We start from the raw sequence: 18,590 nt of genomic DNA, 5'->3' as shown, positions 1-18,590 counted from the left end.
TGGGGGAAGTTAACATGCAAGAAAAAGAGAAATGAGGTGATGAGAAAAGACTTGTTCTGGCTTTGAAATCCAGGCTTTCTTCTTTACAAGTTCAGTTTCTGCATTACCTTCTATTCCCACCCTTTGTTCATCCACTCATGAAAAGTGGGAAGGATGTGTTGTCTCTCTCTGTCTTTCTTAAAAAAATTGTGTAAGCTTATAAACCATCATTTGTGGCAATAATATATCTTGTGAGGAAGAGGTAGTTCCAAACTGGTTTGCGAGAAAAGCACAAACCAAAGTTTCCTGGTTCGGACAAAATGCCAAACTATAGTTTGCAACAAACCAGGATCTGTGGTTGGGAGCTGATGGTGCATGGCCAGGGGACAGGGCACAGTCCAGAGACCCCTTTTTGCACCCTATCGTTTGGGATCCCATTTGAACCACCACAACAGATCTCTTAGCTTTTGTACTGTTTTGAACTACATACATACAAAAGTAGAAACATTTGACTTCCCAATTAATTTTGATAAAATGCCATGTTGACAAAGAACTTTTTTTGGGGGGGGGGTCTTGCTTCAGCACTACTGAGGAGTGCGCACAATTGTTGTTTTTAGTATTTATATTCCATCTTTCTCTCAAATTAGGATTCAGGGTGGCTTACAACATTTAAAACAGCACTATGAAATACAAAGCGATAAAAACAAGCTAGTTAAAAGCAATAATTAAAATACAGCAGAACACATTCAAAACCAAAAATTTAAACCCACTTTGCCCTGTCCGCAGCCCAGTGTCCGCTCCTCCGTTTTCAAAGGCCTTAGGAAGGCGTTAGCCTGCTGGTGGAAGGATATCAATAGGGAACCAGTCTAGCCTCTCTTGGGAGGAAATTACACAATGTGGGAGCAGCCACAGAAAAAGGCTCCCTCTTGTGTCACCACCAGCTGTGTCACTGATGTCGATGGGACTGAGAGAAGGTGCTCACCTGAGGATGTTAGCACCCAGGCAGGTTCGTGTAGGGAATTACGATATTTCCTGTAACCAGGGCTCAAGCATAGAGGGCTTTATAGGATACAACTAAGTCATGCATCACAGTGGCCAGATCTGATAAGGAACGGGCGCAGTTGGTGTAAATGCACTTCTGGTCACTGCAGCACCCAGGTTCGGGGCAGAATCCCAGGAGTACAGTTGTATGCCTGTAGATGCTTCTTAACCACAGGTGTGTTGCCAGTTTTGAAGGGACCTTGGGCAAGGTGCCCTTGCAGGGGGAAGACAACACCGCCCTCCTTGCTCTTCTCCTTTCCTGCCTTGCCCTGGCTGCTCCACCACTGCTTCCCGACTTCCTTCCCACAAAGCCCTTCCCTGGTTGCTCTGCCACTTCCTGCTTTCTCCTATACTGCTCCCTGCTCTGCATGCTTAACAGGCAGCAGCACGAAGTGGTCTCTTAAAGGGAGAGGGGTAAAAAAAGCAGAACTGGGGAAATTAAGATGTTTGGTGCAACTTGCACCTCAGCAGGTCTTTTCCTGCATAGCAAACCCACCCAGTAATTTAAAGGGGATACTTCAGCAACTGTCACCAGCCCCAGTATGTGCCCTGGACTGGTTGTTCACACCATTCTCCACCATGGACCAGAGTTGCTGTTTCTGGTCCATTTAGGGGGAGCCCCCATAATGTACCATGCAAGACCTAGGCCCCAGAATCTGTGCTTAAGCTGGCCTGAGTTGTGAAATGGTCGTCGTTCTTGCGTTTTCCATATCTTACTTTGCAATTCTACAGTTCTGTTTCTCTCTGTGGGGTTGTAACTTCTCAGGATTTCCGGGGTGCTGCTGTTTCTCTCCCACACCTTTATGTCCAGGATCCTGTTTGGTAACTGTACAATAAAACTTAACACAACTTCCTGGCAAGGCAACCAAGCACATATTGGCATTTGTTTCCTCATGGTTCAAAGACCAGTGTTTGCTTTGAGATCAGGATGCTAGATATGTGGGCCTCTGAAGTACAAGATGGGCTCACCTTTTGAAAAGGCACAGGCAGCTCTAAAACTAAGCAAAGAAGGGTGAGGGTGGGCAGGAGAATGTGGGGAAGATGGAAATCAATGAAGGGAAAAGGAAGGAGGACCACTAAAAACTCAATGACTTTTCCGATGAAATAGGTTGTATTCCATTAGCCCCTGCTCGAAGTAAACCCACTGAAATTAATTCCAGTTCTAGGCAGCTCCTGGCAAAGGTGTAAATGCTACATTTACATTTAACATGTTAGCTATAGGGTTGCCTTGGTGAAAAACACCAAGAAAAAATGATTTTTCAATTGACTTGCGGACATGCCTGGAAGCGAAAGGAAAGTCCGATGCTGTAAAGAAAAATATTGCATAGGAACCTGGAATGTAAGAACCATGAATGGAGGTAAGCTGGATGTGGTCAAAAATGAGATGACAAGAATAAATATCGACATCCTGGGAATCAGTGAACTAAAATGGAAGGGAATGGGCGAATTCAGTTCGGATGACTATCATATCTACTACTGTGGGCAAGAATCCCGTAGTAGAAATGGAGTGGCCCTCATAGTCAACAAAAGAGTGGCAAAAGCTGTGATGGGATGCAATCTCAAAAATGACAGAATGATCTCGATACGAATCCAAGGCAGACCTTTTAACATCACAGTAATCCAAGTTTATGCACCAACTACTGGTGCTGAAGAAAGTGAAATTGACCAATTCTATGAAGACTTACAACACCTTCTAGAAATGACACCAAAGAAGGATGCTCTGCTCATTACAGGGGATTGGAATGCTAAAGTAGGGAATCAAGAGATAAAAGGAACTGGCAAGTTTGGCCTTGGAGTTCAAAATGAAGCAGGGCAAAGGCTAATAGAGTTCTGTCAAGAGAACAAGCTGGTCATCACAAACACTCTTTTCCAACAACACAAGAGACGACTCTACACATGGATATCACCAAATGGGCAGCATCGAAATCAGATTGATTATATTCTCTGCAGCCAAAGATGGAGAAGCTCTATACAGTCAGCAAAAACAAGACCTGGAGCTGACTGTAACTCAGATCATCAGCTTCTTATAGCAAAATTCCAGCTTAAACTGAAGAAAGTAGGAAAAACCACTGGGTCAGTAAGATACAATCTAAATCAAATCCCTTATGAATACACAGTGGAAGTGAGGAACAGGTTTAAAGATTTAGATTTGGTGGACAGAGTGCCTGAAGAACTATGGATGGAGGCTCGTAATATTATACAGGAGGCAGCAACGAAAACCATCCCAAGGAAAAGGAAATGCAAGAAAGCAAAATGGCTGTCCAACGAGGCCTTACAAATAGCGGAGGAGAGGAGGCAAGCAAAATGCAAGGGAGATAGGGAAAGATACAGGAAACTGAATGCAGATTTCCAAAAAACAGCAAGGAGAGACAAGAGGGTCTTCTTAAATGAGCAATGCAAAGAAATAGAGGAAAACAATAGAATGGGGAAAACCAGAGATCTGTTCAAGAAAATTGGAGATATGAAAGGAACATTTCGTACAAAGATTACCATAATCAAGGACAAAAGTGGTAAGGACCTAACAGAAGCAGAAGACATCAAGAAGAGGTGGCAAGAATACACAGAGGAATTATACCAGAAAGATATGGAGGTCTCGTACACCCCAGGTAGTGTGGTTGCTGACCTTGAGCCAGACATCTTGGAGAGTGAAGTCAAATGGGCCTTAGAAAGCACTGCTAATAACAAGGCCAGTGGAAGTGATGATATTCCAGCTGAACTATTTAAAATTTTAAAAGATGATGCTGTTAAGGTGCTACACCCAATATGCCAGCAAGTTTGGAAAACTCAGCAATGGCCAGAGGATTGGAGAAGATCAGTCTACATCCCAATTCCAAAGAAGGGCAGTGCCAAAGAATGCTGCAACTACCGCACAATTGCGCTCATTTCACACGCTAGCAAGGTTATGCTTAAAATTCTACAAGGCAGGCTTAGGCAGTATGTGGACCGAGAACTCCCAGAAGTGCAAGCTGGATTTCGAAAGGGCAGAGGAACCAGAGACCAAATAGCAAACATGTGCTGGATTATGGAGAAAGCTAGAGAGTTCCAGAAAAACGTCTACTTCTGCTTCATTGACTTTGCAAAAGCCTTTGACTGTGTCGACCACAGCAAACTATGGCAAGTTCTTAAAGAAATGGGAGTGCCTGATCACCTCATCTGTCTCCTGAGAAATCTCTATGTGGGACAAGAAGCTACAGTTAGAACTGGATATGGAACAACTGATTGGTTCAAAATTGGGAAAGGAGTACGACAAGGTTGTATATTGTCTCCCTGCTTATTTAACTTATATGCAGAATTCATCATGCGAAAGGCTGGACTAGATGAATCCCAAGCCGGAATTAAGATTGCCGGAAGAAATAGCAACAACCTCAGATATGCAGATGACACAACCTTGATGGCAGAAAGCGAGGAGGAATTAAAGAACCTTTTAATGAGGGTGGAAGAGGAGAGCGCAAAATATGGTCTGAATCTCAACATCAAAAAAACCAAGATCATGGCCACTGGTCCTATCACCTCCTGGCAAATAGAAGGGGAAGAAATGGAGGCAGTGAGAGATTTTACTTTCTTGGGCTCCTTGATCACTGCAGATGGTGACAGCAGTCACGAAATTAAAAGACGTCTGCTTCTTGGGAGAAAAGCAATGACAAACCTAGACAGCATCTTAAAAAGCAGAGGCATCACCTTGCCGACAAAGGTCCGTATAGTTAAAGCTATGGTTTTCCCAGTAGTGATGTATGGAAGTGAGAGCTGGACCATAAAGAAGGCTGAGCGCCGAAGAATTGATGCTTTTGAATTATGGTGCTGGAGGAGACTCTTGAGAGTCCCATGGACTGCAAGAAGATCAAACCTATCCATTCTTAAGGAAATCAGCCCTGAGTGCTCCCTGGAAGGACAGATCGTGAAGCTGAGGCTCCAATACTTTGGCCACCTCATGAGAAGAGAAGAATCCTTGGAAAAGACCCTGATGTTGGGAAAGATGGAGGGCACTAGGAGAAGGGGACGACAGAGGACAAGATGGTTGGACAGTGTTCTCGAAGCTACGAACATGAGTTTGACCAAACTGCGGGAGGCAGTGGAAGACAGGAGTGCCTGGCGTGCTATGGTCCATGGGGTCACGAAGGGTCGGACACGACTGAACGACTAAACAACAACAAGATCCAGGACAAGGTGCTGCCTTTCAAAAAAAAAAAACCCCAAGACATCAGTTCCGCCTTTGAGATCCTGGTGATGTCCGGGAAAATTCAGACGTATGGCAGCCCTAGCTTAGTATGACACAATAGGTAGGAGCTTTTTGCTATATCAAGCTCACTTTCCCCCCTTCGGATGTTAAATGTGTGAATCGCGTTTCCAGTTCTACCGAACCCGTGAATGTGCATCTGCTATGATAATTCATCCATTTTGTGGCTTTTATCCAAATGTCCCTGCAAGAAAAGAAGCGAAGCATGCTCAGTAGTTTGCTAGTGTGCAATAAAACAAAAAAAACTTGATCCCAAAGAGTGATGTTTGCTGCAGTGGTGCACCGCACTTCTCTCTCTCTTGTTGTTTTTAAAAAATACCACATATATCCATATACCAGCAAAGGAAAACTTATACCAGCTTCCCAAACAATTGCAAATTCTCCGAGAGCTTACTCAGTGAAGGGATCCCTATACCATACTGGCATCCATTGGCAAGCTCAAAAAGATTAGCTTTCTATGAAATATTATTCTGTCCGGAATCTTTACGGTATGTGTAATACTGTTGTATTTTTAAGCCTACTTTCTGTAGCTTGTTTTTCATTGCGACATTCCCATTTATACAAGATACATTTCTGTGAGAGTTGCAGGAAGAATTATGCTATTGTCAGAACAGCTATGCCACCTCCAGGTTGAAATGGATAAGGAAGGACAGGTGCCAAGTCACAGCACAGACAAGACATAATAATTCTTTTTGCATTCATTGCTAAACTTAGAATACTAGAGCAACATTGGCAAAGTAGCACAGCCTATAACCCAGCCTCTGTGCTGCCGCCCAATTGGTTCCTTTCCCCTTCTGTCACTGATGCGCTGTGGTTGCCCGTATGAACACAGTTCCTGCCCCCTTTCAGTGCTCCTGGCTACTTACATGCCTCCGCTGCCTGTTGTGCCTCTTTTTGCCAAACTCCTTTGCGATTGCTCGACAAACGGCTGCTTTGCTTCCCCCACCCTGGAAATTTAAAAGAGGCTTTGAACACTTGTCCTTGCCTAGCAGTGTAGGGCACCCTGGTGGGTTGTTGTTTTTAAAACAGAAACTGAGAAAATGACCCCTTCTGACACTGCTGATGCAATAGGAAACATGACTGTTGCTAACAGTTGTAGGGCGGGGTATTTATCAGCTGCAGGACCATAGCCTTATACAGAGCCAGATCAGACCATTCCAGCCATCCCTCTCTTTGCTGTTATATTGTGGAAGGGAGCACAAGTTGGTCAGTGTGCCCTGACAAATAACAGCAAGCTGATTATTATTATTATTATTATTATTATTATTACAGTGGTGCCTCGCTAGACGAATTTAATTCGTTCCACAGGTCTTTTCTTATAACAAAAAATTCGTCTAGCGAATCCCATAGGAATGCATTGAATTTTTTTTTAATTTTTTTTTTGCCCATAGGAACGCATTAATTGAATTTCAATGCATTCCTATGGGAAACCGCAATTCGCTAGACGAATTTTTCATAAAACGAATTCATCTAGCGAGGCAACCTCCACTCGAAAAATCATTTCGTTAAGCGGAAATTTCGTTAAGCAGGGCATTCGTTAAGCGAGGCACCACTGTATTATTATTATTATTATTATTATTATTATTATTAATATATTGCTCAGTGCCCAAATAGACTTCTAAGTGGTCTCCAAGTATAAAAACCAGTTACACAAATCTTAAAATGCAAACATTCATAATTAACTACAAAACCCATGTACATTAATGACATGAAATAACTAAATAATAAAATTGTAATACACAATGAAAAGTACCATTTGGAATACCAACGTCTGTAATGATATCATGCAATGAAAGCGATCCCATTTAAACACGGCAGCAATGAAAAGAGGAAACATGGGTCAAGGTGCCTCCGAAAGAGAAAGGGTGGCAGCTTTAGCCAAGCAGAGGCCCAGGCCTCTTCCTTGCATTGCTTCGTTCCCTGCTGGTCCCTCTCTCGCTTTTGTTTCGGTCTAGCCAGGCGCCCGTCTCCACATATGCAGCACACTTGAGTGTCAGGTGTCAGCCCTCTGCCCATCACCTGCCTGTTCCCCATGGAGCTCTGTCACCAGGCAGACCCAATGAGGAAGGGACCTTGCTGTTCCTATTGCTAGCCATGCAAACTGGCTACCTCAAGAGCCGCCCACGCGGCGCATGTGCTCCCTTTCTCTTCCCCGTAACACCACAAGAGGAAGGAGGAGGAGGAAGCAACCCCAGCAGAATTCTGTGTTTCCGTCTCAGCATAAAGTGGTGCATTGTGGTGCACTTACTTTTCTGGTCCTCCTTTCTAAAGCAGAAATGGATTAGGGGAAAACTTTTGCGTCCTGGATGTTGTCGGACTCCTAAATTCCCTGAATACTGACCATGCCGGCTAGGACCAATAAGGAGTTGGAGTCCAGCAGCATTCAAATCGACTGCAGTTTCCCCACCTCTGTTCCAGATTGGCAGCAGTCGTAGTCTGGCTCCATTTCCCCAGCTGGAGAAATTCAGTCAGGAGATGAGGCTGCACACATCTGTTTTCAGACGTCATCATAGCTGCCAAGTTCTCCCTTTTTTTAAGGGAAATTCCCTTATGCTGAATAGGCTTCCTCGCGAGAAAAGGGAAAACTTGGCAGCTATGGACGTCATATGCAGCAGCAGCAGCGGTTCCCTGGAGACTTTGAATTAACTCGCCATAGACTGTTGTGTAGCCTACAAACTTTGTGATCTTCCAGCTGTTGTGTGTATAAGATTGCAGGGGTTTTTTAAAGGCTTGCCATATGCCAGCCCACTGCAGATTTGAAATGCAACAGGCTGGACATGCACCCAGGTGTTGCCATGTGGAAAGATCATATTCAGGGTTCCAGCCAGCCATGTCTTCTTTCAGGATAATCCCTCTTCCCCCAGTTTTCTAAGGGGGTTTCTCTCTCAAGGGTGGCTACTGAACATGCTTAGGCCTCACTGAGTAGCTTGGAAGGGTGTCTCTCTTAAGAACTGGGGTTTTAACTAAAGTTTTTTGTCCCTCTGCAAACCCCAAGCTTGCTGATACCTCCCTCCTTTGCGTGGGTAGTTCCTTTTCCTGCTCATATAAAGATTCACCCTTGGAGAATTCATTAACTACCTTGTGTACAGGATTGCAAACACTTACGCAAACATTGACATGCCTCTCTGTTTTCTTGAGTTTAGGCTGTGGAAACAAAGGTGAACAATGCATTTTAGCAAAGGGGATTGGTACCCCCCCTCTCTCTTTTAAGCAAACATTACAGAGATTGGAGATGATGTGGCAATGGGTATTTTTGCTGTTGCCTTCAAGGAACCATAGTGATGGGAGCCACCTGTCACATGGAGAAGTAAAATGTTTGGGAGGTTAAATTGAAGAGCAGGTCATGTTGGGTGAAAAATGGAGATACGGATAGAGTGTGGGATTTAAACTGTGGCGTCCCAGGTTCAAATCACTGCATGGGCAGGAAGCTCTCTGAGCAATTTGGGCAAACTGCATGCTCTCTTAACCTAACCCACCTCTCGGAAGTGATGATTGCGAAGATACAGGTCACATCCACACCACACAATTAAAAACACATGCCTTCCTGCAAAGAATCCTGGGAACTGTAGTTTACCCCTCACAGAGCTACAAATGCACCCTTAACAAACTATATATGGTGTGGATGTAACTGCAGTGTACTTGGGGGTGGGTGGGGGATATAACCCACCCTGAGTTCCTTAGTGGATAAAATACATCAGTGTGCCAACATATTTTAAAACTGCCCCCCAAATCATATACAAATGAAATAAGCATAAGTATCGTATCATAAAAAAATCTAGCACTAAATGATATATGCAAGCAGCAGAAAATATCCAGTGAAAAGTGGCCAACTCAGCTGCTAGACCAAAAGCCAGGCCCAAAAAAGAGGGTTTTGTCATTTAGACAGAATGCCATCAAAGAGGGGGCAATGCAGACCTTCCAAGAGAGAAAATTCCAGTGCCAGCGTGCAGCCACTGAAAAGGGCCCCTCCTCTTGCGTCTCTACTAAACACACCTCAAATTGGGCAGGAGAAAGGAGAGGTTCATCTGATACAAGTTTGTATTGGAGCAGGTAGCAGGTAGCCCTTGTTTAATGCTTTGAAGGCTGAGGGGATGGAAGTAAACCAGTAAGTCAACGAGTTGTTGTAACAAAAGAGTCATATGCTCCGTATAACCTGCTCCATTCAGCAGAACCACCACAAATTCAGGCCCTGCAGTTTCCATAACTTTGTAAAAGCAGCCTTACGTAAGGACTATTGCAATAGTCCAAATCAGAAGATGCACCAATTGTACGATTCAGCATAAGGCAGCTTCCTATGTATATTCCCAGTTTTGGGGTGTGTGTTTTTTTAAGAAGTGGATGTGGCTCACATATCTAGCTTGGCACCAACCGAATTTGCAGAAGTGGCGCGGGTGTCATAATCACATGCCCTCTTTTATTAAAAAAAATATATATTTTCACAGCAAATAGACTTGCAACCCAAGGCTTGGTCTTGGGTTTTGTTCATTGAAAGCATTGTAAAGCTGTTAGGATCTGGTATAGGAGAGAGATTGAGAGAGAGGAGACACACACAGAGAGATGAACATACCTTAGTGAATAACTTAGAAACTGCCAACAAGGCAACAAGATAGAGGAAGAGTGTAACTGAGATGGCCAGCATGCTGTACTCAACTCCTCGGCTGTATGTTCCACTCCCTTTTTTAAAAATAAGAGCGACAAAAAGAATATTGTTAGTTTAGTTTAAGTTTGCATTATTGGCATAGTATGAGTGATGATTTTCTTGTGCTTTTTAATGATTTTATAAAAAGGAACACGTAACCATCATCTGAGACCTAAAAACAGTGATGACGGAGCATAAAGTAAGCAAACCACCGGCTCTTCTATGTAAGGAAGGGAGTGGGAAGGAGAGAAAAAGTAGGTGTGGAGGAGCATCTAGACCTGGGTGGCAAGAGGTCACCATGTAATCCAGCTGAAGACCCAAAGGCACAACAGATTGTGCAAGTTATTTGTATATAAAGACCTATGTAGATGTCACAAAGAGTTCCATATGAAGTTATATTTTGCAGGTACAATGTTCAAATGGGAATGATTATTCATATATGTCCTAAAAGTCCACCAAAGAACTGCAGAGACCTCAGGTTCTGTGTTTCCAGTTTCTTGTTTTGATTCCACCTTGAGGAGTCTAGACCAGGCATCCCCAAACTGCGGCCCTCCAGATGTTTTGGCCTACAACTCCCATGATCCCTAGCTAACCGGACCAGTGGTCAGGGATGATGGGAATTATAGTCCAAAACACCTGGAGGGCCGAAGTTTGGGGATGCCTGGTCTAGACCATCAGAACATGAGAAGAGCCTGCTAGGCCAGTTCAGATATAATGGTTCCAGCTTTATATGCCGCTATTTATAAAAACCGGTCAGGTCTGCAAGCTCCTCCTCCTTCCCTGAAACACCAGCTTCAGCACTTCAGTCAGGATGAAAGCAAATCACCATTTCCCATTACACTCAAAACTTGCTGCTTAGTGCTGGTTTCCTAACCAGGATCTTAAACTAAGATCAAACCATGGTTTTAGAAACCTGGTTATCAAGCAGACATTAAAACAGAGTTTTCTGCTTCTGAGATAGCAAGACACTCTTCAAATTGGGCTGAAGCACCAAAACAAGGGAGGAACACGCAGGACAAAAGCCCATTCCCAGCTTCGTAAACCATAGTTTATCACTTAAAACTATGGTTTAAGAACAAACTTAAGGTAAAGGGACCCCTGACCATTAGGTCCAGCCACGGACGACTCTGGGGTTGCGGCGCTCATCTCGCTTTATTGGCCGAGGGAGCCAGCGTACAGCTTCCGGGTCATGACTAAGCCGCTTCTGGAGAACCAGAGCGGCGTATGGAAACGCCGTTTACCTTCCCGCCAGAGCAGTACCTATTTATCTACTTGCACTTTGACGTGCTTTCGAACTGCTAGGTTGGCAGGAAGAACAAACTTTGTTGGCCTCTAAGGTGCTACTGGACAATTAAAAAAAATTTTTTTTACATAGTTTATCATGTGAATCAACCAACTGAGTTAGAGAGAGTTAGGCTTGCTTTGTATCTCTCTGGTTTTGATTAGTTTGAATATACAGTATGAAAATCATTGTGCAGAGCCAGAGCATTAGTCCAGCAGCCTGGCATAAGCTTTCCAAGGTCTCAGGCAGGGATCTCCCCCCCCCCATACCTACCACCTGATCCTTTTAACTGGAGATGCCAGAGATTGAGCCTGAGATCTTCCGCATGTGCCTTAGCGAATTTGCTTTACCGTTTATTAAAATAGTATTCGTAGGGAGCAGTCTTTGACCTGCAAGTGAGATATAAACAGGGCTTTTTTCTGGGGGGGGTGTGCAGGGGTACGCACACCCCTAAACATTTTGTGAATCTAAGTTTGGCCTCATTGAAGGGCAGTAATTCAAAATGAGTAGGAAAATGAGAGTACCCCTAAACATTTTTTTTAGGGAAAAAAAAGCACTAGATACAAACCTCCTTAAAATAATAAAGAGAACCCTTCCCCGCTCAAAAGAATAAAGTAGCAACCAACCTCTTATCACTAACACTGTTCCGATTCCAGTTTGCTTGGAGGTGGAGGAATTGGAACTTGAAATTGCTACCCCACAAAAATAAATTGCGCTGTCTTCTTCATTGATTTCTTTGATCTCAAGCTGAGCCTGGTTCATAGATTTTGAGTGAACCAGTTTGAACTTTGTGCTGTTTATACAGTAGGGAGTGCACAAGGCTTCATGGGTACGCGCAAGATATCGAAACCACAGAATGGTCGGAGTGGATGTGGGGCATCCCTGAGCAGAAAAAGTACACGGTATAGTGATATATTTTGATGCAGGGTAGCCTTCCATGAATGGAGGTTGAGATACTGTCACTTTGCAAAAGTCGGCACCTATTGAGGAGGAATAAACATACCCCGATGAGAAAGTCAATTGAAAAAGGGCGAGGAGTCGGTTCTCTGCATATTACAATCTGGGAGCTTGCTGTTACCTGTTAATTGCACAGTTTCCGCAAGCCGTTTGAAGGCTCCAGTCATCACCTCCACTAGCGTGACTTACAACCCAATCCTGTGCATGATTCTGCAGAGATAGAGGAAATTAGCTTCCCCCTGCCCCCACTGTTTTTTTGGTCAATTGCCTCACCCCACCTCTGCCTGAGTTTTTCTCAAATAAATCTTGTTCTCATGCTTTCTGCAAGAGCTGTTGTTTTTAAAGCTTAATGACAACAGAAAGGATTAAGAGAGAGAGAAAGAGAGAATTCCTTACCTGCATAATACGTCACCCAGATAAATTGCAGCACCAGAATCAGAATCCATTGCTTGAACATTGCCATTTTGCCTGCAAAGTTTCCTCTGAAAGGGTTTCAGCTCAAGAAAGTGGAACTGAAGTGGAGACGGAATGGAGAGCCCTTGTCAGTTACAGTTCTTCATATTGCACAACTGAGGAAGTTCCTAGCTCTGTATTTACATGATGTAAAATAAAGCACAGGGTGTCTCTCTGTGGAACTGTTTTCGGCTTATTTGCTGGGAAATCCTTACAACACTACCCTTCAGGAACCTTTAAAAAAGGAGGGGAAAGAATTATTTAACTAAAGTAACAAGTAAAAGTAAAGGAGCCCTGCACGGTTAAGTCCAGTCAAAGGTGGCTGTCGGGTTGCAGCACTCATCTTGCTTTCAGGCCGAGGGAGCCAGCGTTTGTCCGCAGACAGCTTTCCGGGTCATGTGGCGAGCATGACGAAACCGCTTCTGGCACAACGGAACACCGTGATGGAAACCAGAGTGCGCGGAAATGCCGTTTACTTTTCCGCGACAGCGGTACCTATTTGTCTACTTGCACTGGCGTGCTTTCGAACTGCTAGGTTGGCAGGAACTGGGACAGAGCAACGGGAGCTCACCCCATCAAGGGTATTTAAACCGCTGGCCTTCCAGTCGGCAAGCCCAAGAGGCTCAGTGCTTTAGACCATGGCGCCACCCGCGTCCCAAATTATCCTTTCCTGAAAACAGCAGATTCCTATTGTTACATCTGGTTCAAGCAAACGGAAAGAGGGAGAGACGCTCACCAAGTCGACAGATTATAATCATTATGCTTTCTATCCCATCTTTCCTTCGAGGAGTGTGCACAGTTCCAACTACACCTTGTTTTCTCTTGCCCTTCACAAGGCAGTACTATGGAGAGGGCCATGTGAGCAACAGGGTTTAAGGTCACATCCACACCAGGCATCAAAAGCGCATGGCTTCCCCCCTCCCCCCCCTCTGTTTTCCTCTCCATCTCATAGCACTAGAACCTGAGGACATCCAACAAAGCTGAATGTTGGAAGAAAGTGCATGGTTAAGATGGAATTTGCAGTGGTGGCCGCCAAGCTGCATGGCTTTTAAAAAGCGGATTAGACAAACCTACTCCTATCAGTACCAATATCAATTTTAATTTTGAGCTGGGAAAGAGGAGTACATGGTTCACACCCGCTTCTCGGTTAATCTCTGCGAGGACCCTATAAGGTAGGTAAAGAGGCTGTGACTGTCCCAAGGTCACCCAGAGAGATCGATGACAGAGTGGGGAATTTGAACCCTGATCTCCTAGGTTCTAGTCTGACACTCTAACCACTACACCACACTGGCTTCCTAGAGTTCTGCTATGGGGCATCTATTTAAATTAAGCAGGTAAAGTGGAAAGCAATATGTTGCTTAGAGAAGGATCTGAAATACTTAAAGCTTGAATTTGTTTTATTCTGGATTGTTTTATTTGATGTCTTAATGTGTTGTAAACTGCTTTGAGATTTTTTCTTTAAAATATAAAGCGGTATAGAAAGAGATTAATCATCATCACTGTATGGCTCTAGACATCCCATTGTGGCGACCATAACCTAGGTTTAAGGTGTCATTTGACAATTTGCTTATCTTCTGAGTTTCTAACACTTGAGTTTCTTTGGGCTGCAAAAGTTTTACTGCCTCTGTCGTAAGTCTTCACATGGTGGGTCATATGGTCCCTGCACTTCCTTTCTCTTGAAAATTGGGAATGAAGTGGCTATCACCCAAACTGCTTTGCCACTTCACTCACAGAAACCACACTGTGTAGTGATGAAAGAGCATTTTGAACATTGGCAATACTGGAACAACTTAGACTGAGGCAGGCAATAGTTTTCAAGAGCCTTGAAAGTGGTTTGAGAGAGGTATCGCTTCCCACGGTTCATGTACTCATTTTGTCCCACAATTTAAAAATAAACATTTTGGAGTTTTGAATGCAGAAGCACACACATAGAAGGAAATAAATTCAAGCATTGGGGAATAACTCTCCTACCTATTGTTGCAAGAAAGTAGAATAATTTGGAAGAAACCAAATGATTAAAATTATCTGGTACTTTTTACAATAACCACTACAATAAAGGAGCGGTATATATTTTTTCTTTTAATTTTATTGATTTTTCATTATAGACAAAATGAGGTGCTCATGACATCAAACAAAACCACACCCAACACCAACACCACCCAGTTACATTCATTAATCCAAGAAATATGGAGAATAGTAATAATAAGATTTCAGGGAGACACACTGTTTAATTAATCAGTTTTGCAGTATTGGGATAAAGAAAAACACAGAGGAGTAATACATAAATGGTAAAGGGGGGGATCTCATCATGAGTTCCAAACTGTGGCAGATTGCAATGGGGAATTAATATCATTATCTTTAAGGAATTTGTAAATTGGAAAGGCAAACCAGGTTTTAATAAATTTAACTTTTATAAATTCCATCAAGTACTCTCAGTTTGTGCACAAGTTTTTCCATATACCCATCCATGTTTCAGCGAGGGGAATTTGCATTTCTTGACCTAATAGGGAAAGGAGGTTTCTTTCCCTTGCTCCTGGTTTTTAGAAGATGGATTAAGATGATTTTTTTTTCACCTTTGGATGCTGCCTGGCTGTTTGGGAAGAGCTTGCTCTGGGCTTTACAGCTCTTGACTGCTCATAGGATTTGTCCATTATTGTTCTTGATTTGTTGTTGTAATTTCTGCCTTTCCTAACAGATTCGCAGCCTGCCTTGTTAGAGCCATTAGGCCAAAAGGGCAGAATAAGTGTGTCACGGATGGGGGGTGGCTGCTCCCGAGTAAGCACTCCACACATCGTCTGGATTTTCAGAGTTTTATTGTGCATTCTATATACAGTGCTGAGATGTCTCAAATCATGTCTGCTGAGCGTGGGGCAGAAGCCTGCAATGGCGTCTGGCAGGCTCTGACCCAGCCTTTAAGACTGGTCCCCAAAATGCCCCTCCTACCGCCACTACGGATCCCCATTGTGTCAAACCTGCATCCGCCCCTTCTCTGCTTCCCAACTGCAGTTGCGGCTCCAAGATGCTGCTAGAGCCTTGGAACCTCCTTCCCCTTTCCTCTATCTCCCGAGGCTCCAGGATGCTGCTAGAGCCCTGGAACCTCCTTCCTGCCTTGCTGCTCTCTGTCCCGTCTTGTTGCCAGTTTGTGCGTGTGGGGAGAGAGGTCTGCTTCCTGCCAGTCCTCTCTCTGACAAAGTGAAACAGATTTAAATAGAGATAAATAACTAACGCGAACCCCATGTTCTTTTTCAGTAGGTGGCAAGTGGGATAAACCTTCCGAAGTTTTGGAAATCAAAGGACAGACGTGGGAGGAACAGGTGAACAGCCTGCCAGAGGTTTTCAGGAAAGCTGGCTTTGCCATAGAGGCGTTCACTAGACTGCCGTACTTATGTGAAGGTGACATGTATAATGACTACTATGTCTTAGATGATGCTGTCTTCGTCCTCAAACCAGTGTAAATGTGTCTTCTGAGTCAAACCCAAGAAGCAGTCTGTGAATGAAGCATTTTGATTTCGGGGTTTTTTCTCGGTTTTTATTAATTACAGGATGGGAGGAAATAAAATTGTGGTTATCCATTCTAAATCGACATCATGTATGAAGTCTAAAGGTCAAAATACTAATTTCTTTGTAGTATGTTTTGGAAGGGGGGGGGGAAAGAACTCTTTCTTTTTTTTAAAAAAGACAGAACTCTTCTGTTGATGATTTCTTAAACCCCCCACGATGCACCTGCAATCCAACAATAAATCGAAGATATTTTTATACCTAACTATGGATAAGGATCATGATCCAGCCATAGCCAGGAAGCTACATAAACTGACCCAGTGCAGCTGGTTTTTCAAGGACATGCGAGAATACTGGCAATAAAGCTGTCCATCCAGTATAAAAAAACTGGATTTTATCAAGTGTTGGGATGGATTTTCTTCCATGTTGATGAAGTTATTTTATCTGTTGGTCTTCAGCACATGTTTTTAATCATGCTAATAAAACTTTTTTTGAGATGACTCATGTATCCAATCTTCATTTATGCAAACAGAGTCTTGTGTAGCCTTAGATAACTTGGGTGTGTGCATGTAAACATAGGAAGTTGCCTTGTGGTCTGTATCATTCAGCACTGTAAACCCTTAATTTGCAACAACCTGGGATGAACTATTTCCCAGCTACCTACAATCCTTTAACACAGGTGGGGGGACCTCTGGCTCTCCGGATGCTGTTGGACTCCAACTCCCATCAGCCCCAGTTTGCATGGCCCAATGGTCAGGGGTTAAGAGGATTGTAGTTCAGAAACTTCTGGAGAGCCACAGGTTCCCCACCTCTTTCCTTAGCATGAAGTGCAGGAGGCATAATATTCACCAGTCTGCCAAGCTTGGGTGCTCTACCTGCAGAGTTAAGGCATAAGAACAAACGACACTGCCTTATTCAGAATCAGATTGTAGGCTCAGTAGCGTCTATTCTGACAGCCAACAGCACCCCAAGGTAGAATGTAGGGGCTTTCCAGCCCAATAATAATAATAATAATAATAATTTTATTGATTGCACCCCACCCATCTGGTTGGGTTGCCACAGCCCAGCTGAAGATGTCAGGAATTAAACCCGGGGTGTTTGTGCCCACAAAATATGTGTACTGCTACTAACACATGGCCAAGGCTGTAGTTGCTATGCAGTGAAAAATGCACACCTAAGATGCTGATTCATCACAAACCGTTGTGGAGAACTGGATTGCAAGGTTGGAAACATGAGGAGCTGGCATTGCAAAGATCCATCCCCGCATGCAAAGCTGGGAATTTCCCTGTTTTCCATTTATGATTAAAAGACCTTGTTGGTTTCGCTGTTCATTCGTTAGAAGTACATTTTTCCTGTTAAGCATCGTTCTCATTAGTCCTGTTGCCATGTGTTCTCATCGCCATGGATTGCTTGGCATGGTTTGGCAGCTCCAGGCAGAGGAGGAGCAGATGGTGAGGAGCTAGAGGGCTGGCAACCAGAGATGGAGGAGGGAGGTCCTCCCCTTGTGAACCACCCCCCTCATGTCCGAGATCTGTTGGTTCTCTCTACTGTCCCTCCTGTTGTCTTTGTCCATGGAGTTATCTTGGCAGGGATACTGGAGTGGCTTGCCAGTTCCTTCTCCAGGTGGATCACGTTTAGTCAAAACTCTCCACTATGACCTGTCCATCTTGGGTGGCCCTGCATGGCATAGCTCATAGCTTCTCTGAGTTATTCAAGCCCCTTTGCCACGACAAGGCATTGATCCATGAAGGGGACGACAGAGGACGAGATGGTTGGACAGTGTTCTCAAAGCTACGAACATGAGTTTGACCAAACTGCGGGAGGCAGTGCAAGACAGGAGTGCCTGGCGTGCTCTGGTCCATGGGGTCACGAAGAGCCGGACACGACTAAACGACTAAACTACAACTGTCCCTCCTACCCAGAGTGCAGAGGATCATCAGGAAGTAGGAAGAACTCTAACCAGGCAGAGGTGCCTGTGCAAATTGCTATCATTTGGGGTTCCTTTTACAGTCAGCAGACTCTCCCAGAAATTCTTCCAGAATCCTTTTCCTCAGTTTTGCTCATCTGTTAGTGAATTCCCATGTGGGAATAAACACCTCACCCATTCCAGTTCTGCTTAAGTTATTTACTGAAGAATTAACATTACAACTTATACAACTACTGGTCTAAGGAAAATAAAGTAAAACTATGTACAGAGACTCGTTCCTCCCCTCTGGAAAAGAGTAACACCCATTCCTTTCTCTCTTCCGGAGCATGTCGAATAAAGAAGTCTGTTGCTAAGGAAACCCTGCTGCTGGGAGAAAACCTGTTGCCAGGGGCAAAACTATGCAAGGATCATTTAAATTCTATTTATAGATTACACTAACAAGAGGGAGAGGCTGAACAATAGGAGGTGGCAGAGGGGCAGGACATAGTCATGCCATCAAAAGCCTGGCGCCAAATTCATAGGCAAAGCCAGGTGCATCTGCCCAGACAGAGCACATGTAAGGGGAGGGAGCATGCTAAGG

The 18,590-nt window shown here is 44.0% G+C and overlaps 2 protein-coding genes across 7 annotated transcripts in view; one reads left to right on the top strand and one right to left on the bottom strand.

Moving 5' to 3' along the window:
• Positions 1-16,583, top strand: part of METTL9 (methyltransferase 9, His-X-His N1(pi)-histidine) — a 32,665-nt gene extending 16,082 nt beyond the window's left edge. Inside the window, exon 5 of one of the 2 annotated variants that reach the window (XM_060282999.2) lies at positions 15,838-16,583. In XM_060282999.2, the coding sequence (XP_060138982.2) occupies positions 15,838-16,040 (203 nt within the window). In that variant the 3' untranslated portion in view covers positions 16,041-16,583. Of the gene's footprint in view, positions 1-15,834 lie in introns of both variants that reach the window. The other variant, XM_035131400.3, reaches the window with a different exon arrangement.
• On the bottom strand, positions 402-12,768 carry IGSF6 (immunoglobulin superfamily member 6). Of its 5 annotated transcripts, none has more exons than XM_088656676.1 (6): positions 12,529-12,753; positions 11,802-12,155; positions 9,822-9,928; positions 8,333-8,398; positions 6,121-6,201; positions 402-5,438 (listed from the first exon to the last, which is right to left on the bottom strand). In XM_088656676.1, exons 1-6 carry the CDS (start codon positions 12,593-12,595, stop codon positions 5,397-5,399), a joined length of 717 nt encoding a protein of 238 aa, XP_088512802.1. In that variant the 5' UTR covers positions 12,596-12,753; the 3' UTR covers positions 402-5,396. The 5 variants fall into 5 exon arrangements, with proteins under 5 accessions (XP_088512802.1, XP_034987295.1, XP_088512804.1 ...); XM_035131404.3 differs by having other exon boundaries at positions 8,360-8,398; positions 12,529-12,747; XM_088656678.1 differs by lacking the exon at positions 11,802-12,155 and having other exon boundaries at positions 12,529-12,768.
• Positions 16,584-18,590: the final 2,007 nt, after the last annotated feature.

The sequence above is a fragment of the Zootoca vivipara genome, chromosome 13, assembly GCF_965207765.1.
Source record: "Zootoca vivipara chromosome 13, rZooViv2.hap1.1, whole genome shotgun sequence".
In the NCBI taxonomy this organism is placed as follows: Eukaryota; Metazoa; Chordata; class Lepidosauria; order Squamata; family Lacertidae; genus Zootoca; species Zootoca vivipara.
This window is presented reverse-complemented; position numbering and strand designations above follow the sequence as displayed.